Source organism: Epithele typhae (assembly GCF_022376455.1).
Source record: "Epithele typhae strain CBS 203.58 chromosome Unknown BXZ73scaffold_16, whole genome shotgun sequence".
Lineage (NCBI taxonomy): Eukaryota > Fungi > Basidiomycota > Agaricomycetes > Polyporales > Epitheliaceae > Epithele > Epithele typhae.
Window position 1 is genome coordinate 197,592 of NW_025954207.1, and position 14,222 is coordinate 211,813.

The 14,222-nt window shown below is 55.4% G+C and overlaps 1 protein-coding gene across 1 annotated transcript; it reads left to right on the top strand.

Annotated features, from left to right (window-relative positions):
- Nucleotides 1-12,466: 12,466 nt before the first annotated feature.
- On the top strand, nucleotides 12,467-13,553 carry BXZ73DRAFT_14300 (heterokaryon incompatibility protein-domain-containing protein; the record flags this gene model as incomplete). The annotated part of the gene is made up of 2 exons (XM_048017494.1): nucleotides 12,467-12,601; nucleotides 12,927-13,553. Coding segments are annotated over 2 exons (762 nt in total), but the record flags the coding sequence as incomplete, so codon positions are not given.
- Nucleotides 13,554-14,222: the final 669 nt, after the last annotated feature.

Below are 14,222 nucleotides of genomic sequence, written 5' to 3' on the forward strand. Positions count from 1 at the left end.
GTCCGCAACGTTCTTGGCACCTGCGACATGCTCAAATGCGAAGTAGCCCTTACGAGCCGCCTCGCGAATCCAGTAGTATGCAATATTGACATGTTTGGTTCGGTTGCTGACCTCGTCGGTGTTCTTGAGCATTCGAATCGCGGTGGTGCTGTCCATGTGGAAGAGTGTGGAGGGAGAGTTGTTCATGGGAAGGAAACCAAGCTCCTGGAGCAGCTGACGCATCCATACGATCTCGCGCCCGCAATTCTCAGCCGAGTAGAACTCCGCCTCCGTTGTGGAGCATGCGACTGTCGTCTGCTTCTTCGCGGACCACGCGATGCATCCCTGTCCGATAAAGATGGCGTACCCGGACGTGGACTTCACAGCTGGTTGGTCGGCGTGTGATGCATCGCACCACGCGACAGGGAAGATCGAGCCCTCGCCACCAACGGTGAGAGTGTAGTCCCGGGTGCCCTTGAGGTACTGAAATATCCGCTTGACGGCACGCCAGTGAGTCTTGTTTGGGTTCGACATGTACTGAGCGACGTTCTGTACTGCCTTCGAGATGTCCGGTCGAGTGTGAACCGCAATGTGCATGAGTGTACCGACCGCTGCCGGGAACTTCACACGGCGCATGAAAGCGGCTTCGTCTTCGTCCAAAGGACCGATCTGTGGTTCGAGCTTCGTGCTGAGATCCATCGGGGATGTGACCGGCAGGACTTCAGCGAATCCGAACTCTTCAAGTGCAGCGTTGATCTTGTGCGCGTGCGAGAAGGAGATGGTGCGAGCTTCGCGGTCGCGTGTGACCTGAACACCAAGCAGGAGAGATACCTCTCCGTTGTCCTTTATCGGCACATGCTTCGCGATCTCGGCCTTGAGAGATTCGGCGTCGACGTCGTTCGCGCAGAAGAGGGCGAGATCATCGACATGGGATGTGATGGCTTCGAACTTGTCTCCGCGTCGTCGGAAGAAGATGCATGGGTCGGCGAGTGAGACTGTGAAGCCAAGTTCGAGTAGGATCTCGCGGAGTTTGCGGTACCAGAGATGCCCAGATTGTCGGAGACCGTAGAGCGCTTTCTTGATGCGCCAGACCAAGTGCTCGAGTCCGGGTTGCGCGAAACCTGGTGGCTGCTTCACGAATGCCTCCTGATCTTCAGGGATGTCGCTGTTCAAGAAGGCGCTGTCGACATCGACGACGTGGATGGCCATACCTAGCATGGCAGCTATAGCCATGAGTGTTCGCATCGCCTCGGGCTTGACGACCGGAGCATGAGTGTCGAAGAAGTCGACACCCGGCTTCTGCGAGAACCCTTGCGCAACAAGTCTAGCCTTGTAGCGGATGATTCGGCCAGCAGTGTCGCGCTTCAAGGCGTATACCCACTTGGTGCCGATCGCTGATCGGCCGCGAGGGAGGTTGACGAGTTCGAAGGTACCGAGAGTCGAGATCGATTCAAGCTCCTTCATCATAGCGGCGATCCACTCTTCGGCGTCTGGTGAGTCAACCGCAGAATGGTAGGACTTTGGCTCTTCTCCGGTCGAGACGTAACAGTGGTCTAGGAGAGCATCAAGGAAGAGCGTTGCGTCGACCTCTTCCTCGGACTCGTTACTAGGTGAGTGTGGCTCAGCGTCGTTGTCGTCGCCTGAACGAGTTTGCAGATCGTCTCCTTCGTCCGGGACTTCCTCGATGCGTGCGGCCTGGTTCTTCGTAGCTTTCAGCTCCATGATGCGTGTCGATCGTCGTGAAGGCTCGGTTCCATGCTTCTCGCGTCGAGTGCGACGTGTTCGTGGACGTGCTCCGACGTCTGTAGGAGGCTGAGGTACGTCTGGCTCCTCGCGATGCGGTGGTAGTGGTACATGTTCTTGTTGCGCTGGTCGAGCATCGGCAGGTGTGGTTGCAGTGTGCGGGTTGTTGTTCGGAAGCTCGTCGTCTTCCTCGGTAGGGTAGAAGAGCGAGTTGTAGAGTGGCTCCCCCTCAGCCTGCGCACTGTTACCACGTCGTGGCCACCCGTTGATGTCGTCATGAAAATCGACGTGGATGGACGAGTGAAGCTGCCAGGAGGAGGGTTCAAGCACCTGGTAAGCCTTCTGCGTTGGTGCGTATCCAAGAAATACGCCCTCAACCGCGCGCGCTTCAAGCTTGTTGTGCGACGGGGTGTCGCCCACGTAGACGTAGGCTCGACATCCGAAACGGTGAAGGAAGGCGTAGTCCGGGGGATGACCGAAACGTGCAGTGAACGGTGTTTTGCGACCAGGCAGTGCGGAGGTAGGGTTGCGATTCTTCGTGTAGACGATATAGTTGACCGCTTCGCCCCATAGAGAGAGAGGGAGTCCGGCATCGATGAGGATTGTCCGAGCGCGGTCGAAGATGCTTCGGTTCTGGCGTTCGGCCACACCGTTCTGCTCCGGAGTGCGTGGCGAGGACGTCTCAAGCCGGATGCCGGAGGAAGTGCACAGCTCCGAGAAGCTGTGGTTGACGAACTCCCCGCCGTTGTCCGCCCGGATCGTGTCGAGTTTCTGCCCCGTCTCGCGCTCCGCGCGCTTCAGCCACTCCGTGAACGTGTCAAACGCTTCGGATTTGCGGCGCAGGAAGCCTACCCACACCCAGCGCGACCAGTGGTCCGTGAACGTGATGAGGTACCTGTGCCCTGATCGAGTTTGAACGGGAGCCGGTCCCCATAGGTCCATTGAGACGAGCTGCAGGCATCGCTCGGGACGCGCACCAGAAGAGCCAGTAGATGGTGGGAACGACGCGCGTGTCATCTTGCCCTTTACGCATGAGGGACAGGGTGGGTTTGGGATGCGCAGCTGTGTAGGCGTGAGCTTCATCCCAGGGAGTCGTCCAGACCGCGCCATGGCGCGAATTGTGTGGAAATTGAGGTGCCCGAGGCGACCGTGAGCGAGGAGCAGTGCGCGTGAGGCCATTTCGTCCGTTGTGTGATAAGATGTTATGTCTTTGGGAGAGTCGAGGTGATAGAGGCGGTTCTCGCCTCTGCTTCCAGTCAGAACCGTGTCAGAACGGGAAAGCGCACGTCGGAGGAGGTCACCGCCATCGCTAATCTTGAACGAGACGCAGCGGCCCATGCCAAAAAGCGTGTAGCACCCCGCTTCATCGAGTCGTGGCACAGAAATCAGGCTGGGACGTGACTCGGGAACATAGCAAGTGTCGTGAAGCCGGAGGCGTGTGCGCGATCCATCCGGCAGGGCTGCAACGAGCTGCGCTTCTCCACGCCCTTCAACAGCGGTCGTGCCGTTTCCGAAACCATGGATAGTAGAGGATGAAGCACTAAGATCGGCGAAATCCACTCGTTGAGAATGCACATGCGACGATGTCCCAGAGTCGATGATGATAGGTGGGTGTGGGGAATGAGATGGGAGCGCAAGGGACGACAAATCTTGATGGGAAGTGGATGGTGATGCGCACGCGAGAGGGTAGCAGGAGAACTCGGAAGTGAATAGGACGGATTCGCTGCGTACAAAGTTTGAGTGCTCGCCCTCCGAGCCCGTGTTGCTCTTCTCCTGCGTCACATTCGCCTTCTCCTTCCCCTTATTCCCGCCTCCACCTGACGCCTCGGCCCGCTTGCGAGTGCGGCACTCGGCATCAGTACTTCTTGCGAACGTCTAAAGCGTCTAAAGTGTCTAACTTTAGAGTGTTAGACATTTTAGACATCTTAGACACTTAGATCACTTAGATGTCATTTTTAGAGCATTTTAGACGTTTAGACAGTTTTAGACATCTCCTGCATACATACTAGACATAGGCGATTTTTGAGATCTGTACACTCACACCGAAGAGGAAGGCTTGAAACAATATATATTGATTGCTAACAAGGGTACAACACAAGGGGCGGGAAAATGAGCAAAGTATATAAGCGGGGTGGTAACTCTGGCAATGTGAGCGACGCAGGGGCAGGACGGTAGCAACGTGGGCACAGTCATTGAGGGCAAGGTGAGTGCCACAAGTGGGTGGGACGGACTACATGAACATTGGCGCGGGGATAAACTGGGCACAGGCGGGTGGTGTGGGCAATATGGATGGGCGACGCAGACGTAAGCTAGGCACACGTGGGTGAGGTAGTGACACTGGCTAGGTGACAACGCAGGTGAGCAGGCAGGGGAAATGACGTGGACGTGGGCGAAGTGGGCGACATGGTTGGGTGGGACGGACAACGTGGGTGTGGATGACCTGAGTGTGAGCGACGCGAGTGCGGGCGACGCAGACAATGTGGGTGCGGGCGACGCGGACGACGTGGGTGCGGGCGACGTGGGCGTGGGCGACGCGGGTGCGGGCGATGTGGACATTGGCGCGGGGACGACACGTACTCGGGCCGGTGATGTAGGTGACATGGGTAGGCGATGCGGACGTAGACGACGTGGACATGGCCGAGGTGGCTGACGAGGGCGCAGTGGGAGACACGGGTGGGTGGGGTGGTGCGGACGATGTGGGTGCGGGCGACACGGATGTTGGCGCGGGGATGACGCGAATGCTGGCCCGCGGTGCGGTGACATGGGCGAGCAATGCGGGAGATGCAGACATGGACGGTAGGTGACGCGGGGGCGAGACAGACAAGGTGGGTGTCGTGGGCAAGGTGAGCGCCACGGACGAGGTGATGAGGACAAGAGTGTGACGTGGGGGCAATGCGAGGGAGGCAGGTGACACGCAGGGCGTGGGCAAGGTGGCGATATGGAACGTCAGTGTTGCGCGTGCGTGGGAGGAGGCGTCAGGAGTGCGCGGCAGAGCAGATGGATGGACGGGGCACTTACTGTTGTTATATTGGTGGGGCAGGTCAGGGCCACACCTACGTTCACGAGACGCGCACGAGATGGGGGAAGCGGCGACCGTCCTTGGCCACAGGAGAGACGGTGAGCGAGGCGGGCGACGTGGGACATGAGAGCGAGGCGGGTGAAGTGGACAACGTAGCGACGTGGATGGCGCGGGCGCGACATTATTGACATGGGCGAGGGCAAGACGGGCGAGAGAGAGGTGGGCGAGGTGGGCGAGGCCGGTGAAACGAGCGTGTGTAAGACGTTGGAAGCTGGGCGAGATCCGGGGTGACGCGAGCGAGGTGGGCGACACAGGTCAGACGGATGAGGGGGTTGAGACGGGGCAGGTGGGCGAGACGGGTGAAGTGAGCGACGTGGCGATGTGGATGACGCGGGTTGACACGGGCAAGGTGGCAGGGAGGGCGAGAGCAGAACGGGGGAGGGCGAGACCGGCGAGGGGAGGCCAGAGGACGACGACGACGACGACGACAGAGTGCTGGCAGTGCCAAGCGCTGGAGTCCACGCAAAGCGTGTCGATTCCCACGTGTCTGGGGCTGGGCGCCAGCACCTGCCAGCGCGTCTTTCTCTTCGTCTGGTCGCCAGTGTCTGCTGGCAGTGGGCACCCCGTCCCGACCCTCTCGTCCTTCCCATGCTCCCCATCCTCTCCGTCTTTCCCTCCTGGCGCAACATCCTTGACGAGCATGCGAACGCGCTCCTCGCCTGCCGCTTCCTCGACGGGCTGATGTGGCCCCACAGGTCTTGGTGAGTCTCCTGTCATGCCCTCCTGCGCTCCCCGCCTCGCACACCCCCTCCCAGACTCCGGCCGCATCACCGACCCGTCCCCAAGACGGGTACGTCCCAACGGACGTTCACGGGATGCTCATCCCACCGGGGCGACTGTGTTGCGCGGCCATTGCCACGACGCCCACCCACTGCTTCCCCTCACGCATGGTCGTGGCTGGGGCAGGATCGTTGTCCGGAATGACCCTGGCTCCTTAATAGGGCTCCACTTCGCCCCTCTCACCGACCTCGCCCTCGCGTCGCATGTGTCCGTGCCGCCCGCCTCGTCCGCGTCGCCTACCTCGCCCGCCTCTCCTGTCTCGCGCCCGCGTCAACATCGCCCACTTTCCCCGCCCACGTCACCAACCTGTCGCCCAGTCCACGTCATTTCTTTCGCCCGCTTGTGGACGACCAGCGCGCACCCGCAGTGCCCCATGTAAGCTTTGGTCGTCGGCCTCGGGATCTAGCATTCGCTGACATGAATTCGTCTATTCCCTCGCTGGCTTTGGAAAAGAAGCGGCATACGCGTAAGGCAAGGCCCCGGTATCACCGGGTGCCGCCTCCCACCGCGCCGCTGTCCCGCAACCCACCCCAGATGCCCATGGTCGTGCAAACGGCGTCAGTGAGCCTTCATGACCGTGTCGCCCACATCGTCCGCGCATATCGCTCGCATCTGCGTCGTCCCGCATCTGCGTCGTTCCCGCGCCAATGCCCGCGTTGCTGACCTCGCCCGTGTCACCGTGTCACCAGCCTCGCCCATGTCACCGCGTCGCCGGCCTCATCCACATCCACGTCGCCCGTATCACCCATCCATGTTGCCCACTTCGCCTGCCGGTGTCCACGTCGTCCGTCCACGTCGTCCGCACCCACGTCGTCCTCACCCACGTCGTCTGTCCGACCCACCCGTGTCACCGCCCTCGCCCACCTCACCTTGCCTGCATCGCCCACGCCCATATCCAGGTGATGCGGGCGCGGGCAAGGTGGGCGAGGGCGAGGCAGGTGCGACGTCAACGTCCGCGTCGCCCACATTGCCACTGCATATCCCCTGCGTCAACGTCCGTATCGTCCACCCCGCCCTCCCCTGCATTGCCCGCTTCACTCTCGTGTCGTGTCTGCACCATCTGTCTTGCCCGTCTCGCCTCCACATCAGCATGTTGCTTGCATCTCCCACGTCGTCTGCACGGCCTGTGTCGGTGCCCACTTCCTGTGAGAGCTCTTTATGGAGGACGAGTGTCAAGGATGTAGCCATAGATGCTCCTGTGCTGAGTGTAGCTAGATGCCAATATATTATGTCCTCGAGTGTCTATATTGTTGTGGTTTATCAATAAAATAGTCCCCTTAGTGGTATTAAGCTCTCACCTGCAATGAGGGGCTTTGTGGAACCTTGCAGGCCTGTAGCACTGTCTATGCGTCTAACATGTCTAACACGTCTATAATGTCTAAAACGTCTAACTAAATTTCGTCTAAATTTTAGATGTTTTAGACACTTTAGACATTCGCAAGAAGTACTGATGTCCTCGTAATTGTGGTTCTTGCGGCGACAGTAGGAACACCACTTGTTGCCTGCGCGCTTGAAACGGTCGATGGCGGCATAGGCGTCCTCCATGTTGGTGACCATAACAGAGTCCTGCGACGTTGTGGTTGTCGCAATACCGAGAGCGAGGCGCCGTTGGTTGCGGGCACCGATGGTGATGTGCTCGAGGGTCGTCTTGGTGGTCGAGTCGAACGGGATGGTGGCCGCCCAAGACTTCCATTGCGTGCCTTCGCCCGGTTGATCGCGGAGAGTAGCCAGGAAGAGGCCCGCAGCAAGGTCATCAGCGAAGTCGAAACCTGCCGCACGGATGTGGAAGACGGCGTCTTGATAGGCACGGATGTGGTCTTCAAGGGCGTTGACAGAGGAAAGGTGGGAGTTGAGGATGGAGAAGTAGCCGACAGCGGAGTGGATGGTGGTGCGAGAGTATTCGTTCTTGAGCGCTGTCCACTGTTGGTGCGCTGTCTTATCGAGATCGATCGTGACGACGATGCCTGCGTCGACCGTCTGTAGGATCCAGCTTGATGCAGCGTTGTTCTTCCGGTCCCATTCAGCGGCTAGTGCAGCGTCGCTAGTCGGTCTCGGGGTGCTGCCGTTAATGACCTCCCAAACTCCAGCGTGTCGGAATGCGGCCGTCATCCTCTTCGACCACGGCGTGTAGGTCTCTTCTCCGGTGAGCGGATGCGTCGTGGGAAGAGAACCGGACATTGAAGGGATGACCCACGCATCCGAGGATCCGGCGCCAGAAGAACCTGCCATCGGACCGGGACTCGGAGGAGTAGATGTGGGGTCTGGATCCGGGTCGGATTTGGGCATTCACAGGAGCTGTCCAGCTCCTCTTCGTGATGTGTGGTTGATCACGGATATAGTCCGCCGTGTAGGTGAGCTCGCTCTGTCTAGACGCGGACAGGGCTCATAACCTAACGACACACAGTGAGTGCGAGCTCAGTCGGGGACAGTAACGACTGAGGTATGAGCGAGCGGCCGAGCGAGCGCTATGCCGGGGCTCCTCGGAGAGCGCCGAAGAACTGTACAGTACCAACTAAACTAAAATAGGTAAGACAGTATCGGACGTCCGTCCTCGAGCTGTATCGTAGGAGATAAGATAATCAACACACAATTATTCACATGCATTGCCATGGTCGAGCGCACTCGGTATTAGTAATGAGATTCCGCAGCTAGCCCCTCTCTCATTTCCTGCATGCACTCAGCGCGCACTCCTGGATATTCAGCGCATGCCGACAGAATACCCTGCCACTGGCGTTCATATCAATGACAACATACACCGCTACTGGCGTTCGGATAAGCTCATATGAGTGGGCGCTCTATACCTGCTACTACCGTCTATATGTACCACATAGCCACACATATGAGTGCCCTCACACCCTGCCACCTATACATATTATAAAAGTGGCTGCTTATATGAGTGCATTAGTGTCTTTCCCTCATATGAACTTTGTAGCGCCTTGCCACTCATATGAGCTCGTCCCCTCATATGAGCTCGCCCCCTCATATGAGCTCGCCCCCTCATATGAGCTCGCTCCCTCATATGAGCTCGCTCTCCTCATATGAGCTCATCGGCGTCTCACCCCTCATATGAGCTTATTAATATCCCACCCTTAATATGAATGCACCAGCATTACACAGCTCCCATTAGCACATCTGGGAACTGGCATACTCTATTGCATGCCTGTGTTTCTTTGCATGTATAGGTGCACCCATGCCAGAGCAATTCTTCAGCTTATCATATCACTGAGACACAGGAACTGTACTCTGAAAGGACAGGAAACTGCACCAGCTGTGCAACCGAAACAGACAGAATGGGTGCCCATTAGTTCCATTTTTATTCACACAATGCGCAAAGAGAGAGCAAGAAACCCATGATAGAAAGTGCAAGGCTCAAGCCAATCTCCGAAATCGGCAATTGACTCCCCCCGGGGGTCACCTCCGGGCCGGTAATTGACTCCCCCTGGGGGTCGATCTCCGAGTTTTTGATCACCTGTGTATCTCCGAGTTTTTGACCACCTGTGTACCTCCAACTTTTTGATTGCCTGTGTATATTGTCAGCCTTCATTACCAGACTGCCTGTATCTATTACCGAGTTTTTGGACATCTGTGTGTATTACTGCTTTCATTGCCGAGTTTTTGATTGCTGGTGCCTGTTACCGGTCCTCATTACCAACTTTTTGACTGCCTCAATCCATCACTGAGTCTTTGTTCGCCTCCAGCCTTTGACACCGAGTTTTTTATCACTGATATTGGTAATATTAGATGAGTTAGTATGCCTGTACTAAACACCCTCTCCCTAGGAAGTCACCCTTCACAGCTGCATGTGTTGATGGAAATTGACCAAGCTGTTTGCTGGATCAGGTAGTAGCATGCAAGAGCTGTGGGTGTGCAAATCTGGAGGGCAGTAGCTGCAAAAGTGAGGGAGTAATGGGGTATGATATTCTAAAATGACATACCAAACACAGACATGGGATGAGAGTGTATCACATCCCAGACACCTAGATATATTCACAGAGGATGATTTAAATGCAATGCAGAAGAGAGCGCACAGAAATCAGGATTTCTGATGAAGATACAAGATATGTGTGGAAAGTGGAAGTTCTGAGAAAACACAACATGCATAAGTTCATGTGCAGACATTATATCAACAGGCTATTTGCTGCATCACAATTGAGTACTATTGGGGTGCTCAGATCGGAATTTGCAAGCTTATCGGTGATGAGATGCATATGGGGCACCATATGTCATTATTTCATGACATACAGTATCCTGACACAGCATATGCTCCGATTAGAATGCAAAAACATGGAATAGAACGGGGTAGAACATAGCTATCCAACGCAGAAAAGACCTTGAAAAACGGTTGAGAATCAGTGGAGATGTGCAAGGTGAGCCAGAAGTGTGGTTGTAGTGAAAAGCGAGGTCAGAGTACATTCAGCATAAACCACACTTCTGGCTCACCTTGCACATCTCCACTGATTCTCAACCGTTTTTCAAGGTCTTTTCTGCGTTGGATAGCTATGTTCTACCCCGTTCTATTCCATGTTTTTGCATTCTAATCGGAGCATATGCTGTGTCAGGATACTGTATGTCATGAAATAATGACATATGGTGCCCCATATGCATCTCATCACCGATAAGCTTGCAAATTCCGATCTGAGCACCCCAATAGTACTCAATTGTGATGCAGCAAATAGCCTGTTGATATAATGTCTGCACATGAACTTATGCATGTTGTGTTTTCTCAGAACTTCCACTTTCCACACATATCTTGTATCTTCATCAGAAATCCTGATTTCTGTGCGCTCTCTTCTGCATTGCATTTAAATCATCCTCTGTGAATATATCTAGGTGTCTGGGATGTGATACACTCTCATCCCATGTCTGTGTTTGGTATGTCATTTTAGAATATCATACCCCATTACTCCCTCACTTTTGCAGCTACTGCCCTCCAGATTTGCACACCCACAGCTCTTGCATGCTACTACCTGATCCAGCAAACAGCTTGGTCAATTTCCATCAACACATGCAGCTGTGAAGGGTGACTTCCTAGGGAGAGGGTGTTTAGTACAGGCATACTAACTCATCTAATATTACCAATATCAGTGATAAAAAACTCGGTGTCAAAGGCTGGAGGCGAACAAAGACTCAGTGATGGATTGAGGCAGTCAAAAAGTTGGTAATGAGGACCGGTAACAGGCACCAGCAATCAAAAACTCGGCAATGAAAGCAGTAATACACACAGATGTCCAAAAACTCGGTAATAGATACAGGCAGTCTGGTAATGAAGGCTGACAATATACACAGGCAATCAAAAAGTTGGAGGTACACAGGTGGTCAAAAACTCGGAGATACACAGGTGATCAAAAACTCGGAGATCGACCCCCAGGGGGAGTCAATTACCGGCCCGGAGGTGACCCCCGGGGGGAGTCAATTGCCGATTTCGGAGATTGGCTTGAGCCTTGCACTTTCTATCATGGGTTTCTTGCTCTCTCTTTGCGCATTGTGTGAATAAAAATGGAACTAATGGGCACCCATTCTGTCTGTTTCGGTTGCACAGCTGGTGCAGTTTCCTGTCCTTTCAGAGTACAGTTCCTGTGTCTCAGTGATATGATAAGCTGAAGAATTGCTCTGGCATGGGTGCACCTATACATGCAAAGAAACACAGGCATGCAATAGAGTATGCCAGTTCCCAGATGTGCTAATGGGAGCTGTGTAATGCTGGTGCATTCATATTAAGGGTGGGATATTAATAAGCTCATATGAGGGGTGAGACGCCGATGAGCTCATATGAGGAGAGCGAGCTCATATGAGGGAGCGAGCTCATATGAGGGGGCGAGCTCATATGAGGGGGCGAGCTCATATGAGGGGGGCGAGCGCCGAGCTCATATGAGGGGACGAGCTCATATGAGTGGCAAGGCGCTACAAAGTTCATATGAGGGAAAGACACTAATGCACTCATATAAGCAGCCACTTTTATAATATGTATAGGTGGCAGGGTGTGAGGGCACTCATATGTGTGGCTATGTGGTACATATAGACGGTAGTAGCAGGTATAGAGCGCCCACTCATATGAGCTTATCCGAACGCCAGTAGCGGTGTATGTTGTCATTGATATGAACGCCAGTGGCAGGGTATTCTGGCGCCACCCAGTGGGATATTGACGTCGGCTCCTCCGCCGCTCTCAAGCATTATAGTTCTGACTCTTCACGCGGACGTACTCGCTGAGTTGAATTCATCACTGAGGGTCTGTGGATAGTCGGTGCAAGCTTCAGGCAATATGGCATCTGTCCTCGGGGCTGAGACACTCGCGCTTACTGCCTGCTTCGGTGATCCAAGCATCGTCGAACATCCAGTGGGGCGCTACCGCTATTCTTACATTCCCTCAATGTAGTATGGGATCACCTCTCGGCGAATCACATAGCTCTCAGCTTCGCGAACACAGATGCTATCGTCCAGTGGCACGTTCGCGGCAGGGAAGGCCATCTCGCCCTGGGAGCGCGATGCCGGCCCAAACTCTGTTGGCATTTATTTCTCAAGAAAAGAATCGGAGGCGCTCCGACGCGGTCGCGTGCGTGTTCCACATATGGAGCGTGCGGTCGCTGTATCAGACCAGGATCGCCCTCGACGCAACTTGGCCCCTTCCGTCTCGCCCTCACGTCTCTTCCCGTCCATCTCTCGTTACCTCCCAGTCATCGACGCCCTCTGTGCCATCAGGTACAGCAAAACCCATCGACTGTCTTGGATACTCTCATCGTGCGTCCGCTCTTCCGATGCTTTGTATCGCATTTGCTCATGCTCCCGAAGTGCCTGGACTCCTCCCGCGAACCGTACACGTCAACTCGCACTTGGTACTGATGCTTATTGGTGCGTGAAATGCCTGTGCTAATATTCGGGAGGGAGGCGATGTGGCTCCTGGGCACCGCGCGCGCGAACCTCGTTTTCTTTCCCCAACCTGGACGCGTTGATGAAGGCTATGCTATACTGTCACACACCTGGGGAGAAGAGGAGGATACGTTTCAAAAGGTTCAAAAGCTGAACGTAGGATCCAACAGCACCTTCTCCCCGGAAGACCAACACCCCTTGCCTCGAGCCGAGGTCCGATATCTCATTTCTGAAGCAGTCTTAAGGGAATCTGCGGCTCGCAGAGACTTGGAAGATGTGCTCCATCGAGTGGAATCCCAGATCATGCAGATACTCCAGTTGAACCCTCGCCGTACCAATTCCTCCGCCGCCGTCGTCCGTGATCCCACCGAATGGAATCACCGAGACAGGCCATCATCCAGTACTGAATGTGAGCCTGGTAAGTGCAATCGAAGGTCGCGGTTCCTCCTCGGCGCTGACATACGGGACCCAAGACCCCGAGCCACATCGGTCGTCTCCACCATGGTTCAACCCACGCGATCGCCTTACTCCAAAAATTAGATCATTCCTTGAGCTCTCTGAGAAGCATGGGTACAAGTACGCTTGGGTCGACACTTGCTGTATCAACAAGGAGAGCAGTGCCGAGCTCTCCGAAGGCATCAATTCCATGTTCCGCTACTATGCCCTCTCCAGTATCTGCTACGTCTACCTCAGCGACGTCGAATACTCATCCCGGTACAAAACATGGAACGAATTCCGACTAAGCCGCTGGCACAGGCGGGGCTGGACTCTGCAAGAGCTCATCGCGTCCCGCGTCCTCGTGTTCTATTCCAAGGAGTGGACCTGTCTGGGCACCAAGTACGAGCTCGCCGAGCACATACAAAAAACAACTGGAATATCAGAGGCAGTTCTCCGCTTCGAGATCCCGTTTACCGACGTTAGTATCGCGACGCGCATATCCTGGGCGGCGGATCGGGAAACCACGCGGCCGGAAGACGCTGCTTACAGCCTCTTCGGGCTTTTCGGGGTCAACATGCCGACACTCTACGGCGAAGGGCGATACGCATTCTGCCGGCTCCTCATGGAGATCTCGAAGAATTCGGGGGATCCTTCGATTTTTCTCTTGGGAAGTCGATGGTACCATAAGGGCGGGTTGGAAGACCTCAAATCGCACGTCCAGGGACAGCCCAAAAGCCAAATCCATCGTCATCTTCTCCCCCTTCAGCCTTCGCCGGCTGTTCGCACGATATCCAGGCCCAACGCTGTGTTCTACGACCCGGGAGCACGCTCTCAGAGATGGAAGAATGAGGTACACTGGTATGGGTTACTTTCCACGCTGCATTGCATTGACGAATATTTTAGCAAGCCACGACCGCAGAACTCCGTGCTCCCATATTCTCCATGTGGGATCGAGCTCCACGCGGCCGTTATACCTCTAGATGATACAAATAGATTCCTCTTCGTCGACTTATTCTGCAGGGATCCCCAACCCGTCTTTCTCTTGCTTGAAAGGGTTGACGACGAGCTCAATGCTGGCGCTGCTCCACTATACCAGCCTGCGGAGAGACCCGTTGTGCGGTTGGATAAACCAACCACGGCAATCACCTCACATGGCTGGACGATGACGAATCTGCGCGTTGTAGCCCTCCCGCCGTACACCGGCGACCTCTTCGAGAGCGAAACCGCAGGGATGGAGTCGCTGAGGCGCTTCTGCGAATCTACCACTACCAGCTCCCCCTTTCACCTCGTCTTTCGCGACTTCCTCCGGCTCCGAGACAAGTACATCTACTTCAACGGC